We start from the raw sequence: 8,934 nt of genomic DNA on the forward strand, positions 1-8,934 counted from the left end.
TTACAAAGGGATTTCATTTTTTTGAACTTATTTGAACTCCATAGTTTTTCTGTGTTCAAAATTCACCATTCAAATCCACATCATCAATTTACAACCCTTTCTGACTTTGTTTGTTATTTTTCATGCATTTACTGATTATTTTGAGCTATAAGACCATGAAATTGAAAAGCATTTGAAATGAACTCTGAAAAGGTTCCAAGTTGGCATGGTATCATTAGTTCACCCACATAGCATGTGCGAGAAAGTTGAGAAGGTTACGACAAAAACTGGATGCACTTCGTGAAAAAACGGACAATCTCTTTCGAAGTATGAGGGTTTCATATGGAAACTCGTCTGTTACAAAGGGATTTCATTTTTTTGAACTTATTTGAACTCCATAGTTTTTCTGTGTTCAAAATGCACCATTGAAAGCCACATCATCAATTTACAACCCTTTCTGACTTCATTTGTTATTTTTCATGCATTTACTGATTATTTTGAGCTATAAGACCATGAAATTGAAAAGCATTTGAAATGAACTCTGAAAAGGTTCCAAGTTGGCAGTGGTGACAATTTTAACACAAAACATGATATCCATTACATCTAGGGCACAACATTACATTTGCTCAAGTTCACAACAGTGCACAAATGATAGAATTACATCTACGGCACAACACACTAGCAGAACATAACACACACATTGCCACTTAATTGGTTTGCTTAGACCAAATAGAAACTAAACTAGCCACTTAATTGGTTTGTTTCCATGAGCTCATTCCTTTTCTTCAACTTCAATTGCATTTTCTTGTTTTCATTGTTCAGATCCATAACCTTCTTCTCCATCCTACTAGGTTTGATCCAACTATGTTCAAGGTCACCATGGAGCTCCTCAAAAGCTTGCCCCACTAGCTCAGTGGGAGGGGGGTCAATCCAAACAACCCAATCACTCTCATCAGGAAGCTGTTAAATCATAGTTCACGTAATTAGGTGAAATTCATAACTTTGCAATAAATTGATGAAAATAGAGTAGCAAATGATGTTTTGAGGAATTACGTCGAGTGGACAACCCAAAAACCTTCTTCCCGTGCTTGCTCCACCCCAAGAAACACGGCGAGCAGGAATTAGCCCATGCCCCGGGCAACGGTGATTCGAGCGCTCCTCAAGGCCGTAGAAACTTGGATAGGGAATGAAAAACTTAGATTGGAACTGCACAATCCTGCAGCCATCCACCTACGAGCCAGAAAGGCGCAAATTACGGCCCATCCCGTGAAACCCTAGATGAGAAATCCCCAAATCCAATGTCAACCAAAAATCCAAATCGAGTTACCTCCCTGTCTGCGAAGGAGCTTGCAGACGACATTGCGGACGTACACATGGACGTGCCCCAGCGGTGAAAACGGGGACGGGGCGTGACGGACCGCTAAATCTAGACAAATCTCGGGAAAAAGGGAGCTCCGAGGTCGAGCTTCGAGAGGAGAAAGCTTAACTAGTGTGGCTTGGGCATTTCATCGAACACCTCATGTGCATAGGAGGTGAGCTAGAGCACCCAAATGCCCTCCCCTTGCCGGCCAGAAAAAACAGAGTGCTCTACCGCGGCGATGGGTATATATAGGCAAATTATTTATCCCGGTTCGTGGCATAAACCGGGGCTAAAGCCCCCCCTTCTAAACCGGTTCAAGCACGAACCTATACCAATGGATGTGGGCCAGGAGCGCGGCCCATTGGTCCCGGTTCGTGCCTAGAACCGGGACAAATGGGTCCAGACGAGCCGGGACCAATGCCCACGAAGCCCCAGCCGGCCCCCTGGGGTCATGAACCGGGACTAATGGCCCCCCATGGGTCCCGATTCATGAAGAACCGGGACTAATGGGCTGGCCAGGCCCGAACCAAAGCCCTGTTTTCTACTAGTGGATTGTGTACTATATTGAGTAGCGTCGAGTTGTTCGACCAAGCAAGCAGAAAGAGAGGTGACTTCTCTCTATATATGTTTATGATGATGTTGTGTAATTAATGATTCCTTCATTTCCTTAGTAGCTAGCGCCGAGTTCTCTCTATATGTAGTAGCTACCGTCGACCAAGCACGGAGAAAGAGAGGTCACTTCTCTCTATATGTAGTAGCTAGCTAACACAATATGAAATCCCTAATAAAACCCTCCAAAACCCCTAAACACCCCCCCCCTTTCAAAAAACAAAAAACCAAGTGCCTGCGAGTTGCTGACGCGTGTCCGTCTTTTGGTCCCGGTTGGTGTTACCAACCGGGACTAAAGGTCCTCCTGCCTGGCGCCCCGCAGCGGCCACGTGAAGCACCTTTGGGCCCGGTTCGTGAGCCAACCGGGACTAAAGGTTTGGGCCTTTAGTCTCGGTTGGCGAACCGGGACTAAAGCCCCTTTGAAACCGGGACCGATGGCCCTTTTCCTACTAGTGGTAGTTGACCCTCTAATTAGCCATAGAAAACTTGTTAGTTATAAAATATTTGCTTCCTCTCATAGCAATGTAAAGTTGTTCTTACTATATTATCATTTGTTTTTCTCAGTATTTCAGAGAGCGCCATGTGAGTTCAAGATTACTTGTTTATAGATAATTATGAGAATTACCCTCCTGGGTTTGCTTGTTTCTCTTTGTGGCATTTGTTGAAGTATAAAACATATTGATTTTATTTATTATAATACAAACACTGATAAGATGATGTTTCACTCAAACTTTTTGTGTCCTATGAAACTAAGATGTCTATATCTATGTACAATTTTATGAATATTATATATTTTAGGACTCCAATTTAAAAAAATGAAGCACTTGACAATTATGTGTGATGTTTCAAGCAAGATTAAGATTAATAAATATTTTTCCGCAAAAGAAAAGCATGCATGACTTGGAAACTATGAGATTTTGTATCAGAATACTGCCAGATCTTTGGATGTGTTTCCTAAAGAGCAAAACCATATTAGGTTTATTGAATTCAAATAAAGGCATGCAAAGTGTGGTGCTATATCAAATAGCTTTTGCTTTTGACAAAAGTAACAAAAGATGGAGGTATTATACTATAAGAAAAGGTAAAAGCCAAAATAAATGAAAACGTTGGTATTCAACATTCTATATTCAATCCAGCTGAGAGGGTTCATAAACTTGCAAAAGTAAATATTCTTGACTGAAATTGGCTCCATGAATTTACAGGATAATATGAAATCTCGAGCTATTATTGTTCTCTATATTATGATGTGTAGCTCCCACACATCCTTGTTAGAACGCATGCATCTAGAAAATAATATTGTCGGTTCCAGCACCTCGTCGTGACTGCCTGCTGTCGTGGATCCAGCATCCCAAAACACTAGCTCCAGCGAACCAGCTCACCGGTTCCAGCAAAACCTTCGTTGGTTCCAACAATCTAACTTGCCCGTTTCGGTACATCTCGCACCTGCTTGTCACCGTGCCGGTTGCAACTCGCGGTGTCGCCGACCGGAGCTCGCTGCTATTCATATGTGATGATGGGTCATGCTGTGGAGCTTTGGAGTGGAGTCAGGGGAACGGTGGGATAGGTTCACTCATGGTCATACAGAAGCGACGACCGGCTTGCCGACGTGGGGCCAGTGCAAGGGAAAGACCATGGAGGTGCATGTGAGAGACGAAGAGACGACGACACATCATGATGTGTGTTAGCTGCTTGCAGGGCCGGGACGACAAATTCGAGGGCCCTGTGGGAAACTAAAAGATGGGGCCCTCTCTCATTAGAAAAATGAACTATGATGCAAGGGTAGAAGGATCAACGAACTATTAGTGGATGACACTTGTGATGCTTTTCTTTCTAACAAACATGTCAATACCATCTTTGTAAGATTTATTTATTAAATTTTGTTCTCTTCCTTTTTTTCTTGCGCTTGTAGGAACTAGATTGACGTTTTCTCATGATGGCTCATTCTGAATTATTGAAACACAATATACAAAAGATAAATAAACAAATGAAAATGATATGACAACAAATATAAATTAAAGATTATGCATCAATGTTTGACAATTAGATGGACCAACTTAAACTCCTAGTCTTGTATCGTGTCCGGCTAAACTGTTAAACTTTTACCGAGGAGACAAGAACTGATTCCTAATGATCTCTGTCGAATTAGTTAGAAAATTAGTAATTAGGAGTATGAGGCGATGTTAATCAGAATATAGGACTGGCCAACGGAATCTGGCAAGCTACCTGTCGCCGTGAGCCGGCCGTGTGTCGTCTGCCATGTGGCTCGTCGCGCAGCGGCGCTCCGAAGTCTGGTGTCATGGTGGATGACGATCGGATCAAACGATTCTATTTCCAGTCGAGTCTGAAAATTCTCGCCGACCGATCCTTGATCCTTCTGTAGAACGTAGGGACGGCAATGCGATTGCATTTTCCTTTTGCGACCGATGTGACTGTCTTGTTGTCCCAAGATCCCGTTTCTTTTTTCTTACTGAGGTGTGACAATCCCGGCGGGTGTATCTCTCGAAGAAACATTCCCAATCGATCAAGTAGCGCCTGGCCGCTCTCCCCTCCGTCTAGATTCACAGCAGCCGAAAGCCATACGAGGCCCATATAACTATGCGAGGCCCACTTCCCAGGGAGATACATAATAGGTCTATATAAAAATTTGGGGGGCCCTAGATTTTATGGGGCCTGTGCGGGCTGCACATTTTGCACACCTATGGGCCCCGTCCTAGCTGCTTGTCCACATAAAATATGTGTTAGTTGAGACGTGCATTGTTCTTCGTTATTTTGGCTCCATGAATAATATTTTTTTAAACCCATGACAACACATGAGCGTTCTACTAGTTAGTGATAAGAGCGAAGAACCGCGTAGAAAACTAGTTCCCGGTAGGATCATGCCAACCTCTCACATGAGAATTTGGAGATCACCCATTGCCATAACTTTTTTTTTTTTGGCGAGTGAACATAACTGATGTTTCCGTGATACTTTTCTTTGTCTCTTCATGTTTCAGTTAGACTAAATCACCCCGAGACGCGTCACAGTGCTGAAGCCTCGTCCAAGTCTTTGGCCACGGGGTGGCCACGGACACATTGAGGACTTGAGGCATAAGTTTTTCGCGAGCAAACTCCTTTGAAAAGTTATAAGAAAATCTACGCTATGTCGCCAAATAAAGTTGGTACATCACTGGCTAAAGGAAACACGGGGTGCCGGCCACCGACGAGAAAGATGGGTAGTAATGGCCTACCGTGGCCTCACACGTGGTGTCATATGAAAAGTTCTGCCTCTTTGGACCTCACGTACGAAGCCATGGGCGACGCAGGCCAATGTCAGCTTCCACTTCCAAGGCATGCATACGTAGCAAAATATACAGAACTGTTCTTGGTCAAGATTGGAGAACTTATGAGGAAGTAGCGTATCAATTCAATTCATAAACAAAGGTTTACATATGTAACGTAAGTACAAACGTATTGCTGACATGCTTTTGCAGCCTGCCTATGTTTTATTCAGACAGAATCCTACGTACTATGCGTGTATCTTTTCTTGTGCGTATATGTATGTACAAATTGCCACCCTGCGTACACGTACGCGTGTGCAAAAATCGCCAAGAAACCAAACCAATCAACGAATCCAATCCTACAGCCGATCACCGGAGTCTACGTACCACCCCGGTTCGCCAAAAACACACGTCGGAACTTCGAACCACGGGAGGAACCGGCCGCCGGCGCGATGGCCGAGCTGCGGCGTTCGGCCGGCCTCGACCGTCTACGGGCAGTGGACGTTTGGGCTGTTGGTCCCGCACGAGGGGCCCGGGCCGCCCAGCTGCTGCATGTACAGCCGCCGGAGCGCCTGCACCACGGCCGGCAGCGGGGTCCCTCCGGCGGCGGCCCAGTCGGCGCCGCCCAGCGGCCGCGCCTCACCGAGCACCGCCAGCAGCATGAGCGCCGCCAGGATCAGCGGCAGAGCGAGCCTCATCGTCCTCCTCGCGACGGCCATGTCCTCGTCAACCTTAGGTTTCTTCTTTCTTTGCAGCAAGTGTGTACGACTTGGACGCTGGGTTTTGGCAATGTGTGTAGGGTAGGGAACTCTGTGTGCTATACGAGGTAGATATGGGCTATGGAATGGGTCGCGCGCGGGCGCCTATATATAATGGGAGCGCGCGGGGGAGGAGAGGAGAGGCGATCGGTGGATGGACGGAGAGATGCGTGGAGATTAGGGAGGAGGAAGCCGCAGGCCAGTTGCGTGCGGCGACTTGGTATTTCGCGTTCGCGCGCGCGCGCGCGCAAGTTTGAAAAGTCAGCGGACGCGTAGGCGCGACCGACCCGTGGTCCGTCGATCGATTGATATGGCGTCGTGGAATTCCATCAAAACGGTTCGTATATCCTTCTTCTTTAGGTCATGTTTGGAACGCCGTTTTCTCGATCAATACGTTTGTAAATAATACATGTCTTCCTTCGTCGTTTTGGTTTCATGCACGAATCAATACTAGCCCTGTAATTTAAATAGAGATGTATTTAAATACACCCCATCCAAGCACGCCCTTAGGTGGTGTTTCTTTATCTAAGGACTAGACTAAAAAGTTCTTTTTAGTTCCTAGGTAAAAAAACAGGAGGGGCTTTTTCTTAAGAGACTAGAAAAAAACTTTATTGGAGGGATTTTTTTTCTTTAGTCACTGGGACTAAAAAAAGTCTAGTCCATTGAAAAGAAACGAGGGACGAAGCTAGGATAAAAATTTAATGGGGTCATGTACATGACACTGGGGTCATCCTTTTATAAATGTTAATGATTAGTACTAAATTAGTGAATGATTTTCAGATTTCATTGGGGTCAATTGACCCCCGTGCCTATAAGGCAGCTCCGTCCCTGAAAGAAACACCACCTTAGCAGTCTGGCATCTGCTCCAACACGCACAGTAAAATGTGCGAAAATGTAGCGCAGTGTGCAGAGGCGTGTCTAATGGCATGCGCGAGCAGCCAATTACATTTTGCAATGTTTCAAACTTAATTTTTTTATATTCGAACAACATAGCATAGTTGAATTGCATAACATAATTAAAAATCATTCAACAAAAATCATGACAAATAGGAAGTTTACACACAAACAAATGGCATATGAACAATCATCCCTCATCCTCTTCCTCCTCTTCTTCGTCTAAGTCGTCGCCTGAGGACGAAGATGATTCGTTGTCCTCGTTGTGAGTCATGCGTCCATTCATAATACCATCTTCAACGGCATCATGTGAAGCTATGTCCGGTACCGAAAGCCATACGTGCACCCATGTCACCCCGAGGAGCTCACATGCCTTTCATGAGAGAACCAAAACTCATGCCTCCCATGGTAGCTCTGAAGCCACACATGCCTCCTGTAGATGCTCCCATGCCTCTCATGGTAGCTCTAAGGCCACCAATGCCTGCTGTAGATGTTTCCATGCCTTCCATGGTTGCTTCAAAGCCATCCATGCCTCTCATGTCGCCCATGGTAGCTCTTATGCCTTCGAAGTCACCCATGCCTCTCAATCCTTCTATGGTGGCTCCCATGCCTCCAAAGCCTCCCATACCCATGGATCTTTTTTTGGGCCAAGCCTTCATCACGGTAAAGATTGATGAACTCCTTTTGCCTATCATCGAAGGTAGATGTGTTCATGAAGAACAAGTGTTTCTCCCATTCCAATTATCTAGCTCGCCCCTCCATGCCTGGTTTCTTCTCCTCCGAGGCCACCTTCCTCTCCTCGGCCGCCACCCTCCTCTCCTCGGCCACCAACCTCCTTTCCTCTGCACCTCGGTTGCTTTCTTTCTTGCCTCTAAAAGAGCACCCATAGCATTCGTTAACTCATCACCTCCTTTCCTCTTCTTCTTTTCTTTTGCTTCTTTCTTACTTCCATTTGGTATTTTTGGCTTGGAGTAGGCAACCGAGTTTAGTGTAGGACTCCTCTTGCCATCATCACTTGATGCCTCCTCATCATCATCCAAATCAATAGTTGCCTTGTTTTTCTTGATCTCCTCTTGGTCATCACGGACCTTCCACTTCTCTACATCCTTCAACACTTCAAAGCAATGGGCCAACACAAATGCTCTCCCTTTCTTGACTTTGTCTTTCTTGGTCTTCTTCTCTTCTTCTTGAAATAAGTTTTCAGCAATATTGAGCTACAAACAAGAGAACAAATTAGCATTTGAAACATCAAAGAAGAAGCATGAACATAAAGAAATGTCACTTACCTTACCTCTATCATTAGTGCCACTTGGGTTTATCGTACCCATTGACTTCATTGCCGCCGCCCACCTTTGACAATAGTTGTTGATTGTCGACCACCCTAGTGCTTCTTCCGCTGCAGGAACCGCAGGTCGAGGAGCCTCAATTCGTACATGAACTAGAGCACGAAGGGCGTGCTCTCCCCATCCACGTCCCCAGCCACGGAAGCGGGCGGGAGTAGGCGGGCTTTGAGCGACGACAGAGCTTGGCATTGCAGAGGCGCGCGAGGGTGCTGGGGAGGAGGAAGCGTAGGTGGTCGGCCGTCGTGGCGATGGAGGTGGATCGGGGCTTGCTTGGGCACGACGGCAGGAGAGCTTGACTGCCGGTGCTAGCAGGGGCTACCACGAGGCCGCGAGCAGGGCAATCACCCAATTAACCTAATTGTAATTTAAATATATTTTTTCGAGGAGCCTATTGCGTATTTAATTACTCACAAGTGAACTCCATATCTGAGATGAAAGATTTTGCCGAGATTTGTTCTGATGGAACAAAAGTCATACAGTAAAATGTAAAAGAACATTTACGGAATCCTGTAAACTGATTTTACGGTATGAGATTTTAGGGTATCTGCTAGAGTTGCTCTTAGAACAGTGGGTGGGTATCGTTGTGCCATCTAGAGCACTATATCTCGCTTGTATGTGTTTTTTGTGGTTTCCTTGGTCTATACCTATTAGGTAGGACAATTGTTGTCTTTTTTTGCTATTCCATTGATCGAGGCGCCTGCTCGTTCCTTCTGGATTTTTTCACTTTCTTTCAT

The 8,934-nt window shown here is 45.5% G+C and overlaps 1 protein-coding gene across 1 annotated transcript; it reads right to left on the reverse strand.

Annotated features, from left to right (window-relative positions):
- Positions 1-5,340: 5,340 nt before the first annotated feature.
- Positions 5,341-6,040, reverse strand: LOC123413355. The gene has a single exon (XM_045106295.1). It carries the CDS (start codon positions 5,922-5,924, stop codon positions 5,694-5,696), a length of 231 nt encoding a protein of 76 aa, XP_044962230.1. The 5' UTR covers positions 5,925-6,040; the 3' UTR covers positions 5,341-5,693.
- Positions 6,041-8,934: the final 2,894 nt, after the last annotated feature.

The sequence above is a fragment of the Hordeum vulgare genome, chromosome 7H (assembly GCF_904849725.1).
Source record: "Hordeum vulgare subsp. vulgare chromosome 7H, MorexV3_pseudomolecules_assembly, whole genome shotgun sequence".
NCBI classification, from domain to species: Eukaryota; Viridiplantae; Streptophyta; class Magnoliopsida; order Poales; family Poaceae; genus Hordeum; species Hordeum vulgare.

Coding starts and splice junctions, on each gene's coding strand:
- LOC123413355 (XM_045106295.1), bottom strand. CDS start 5,924: ATGGCCGTCGCGAGGAGGACGATGAGGCTCGCTCTGCCGCTGATCCTG.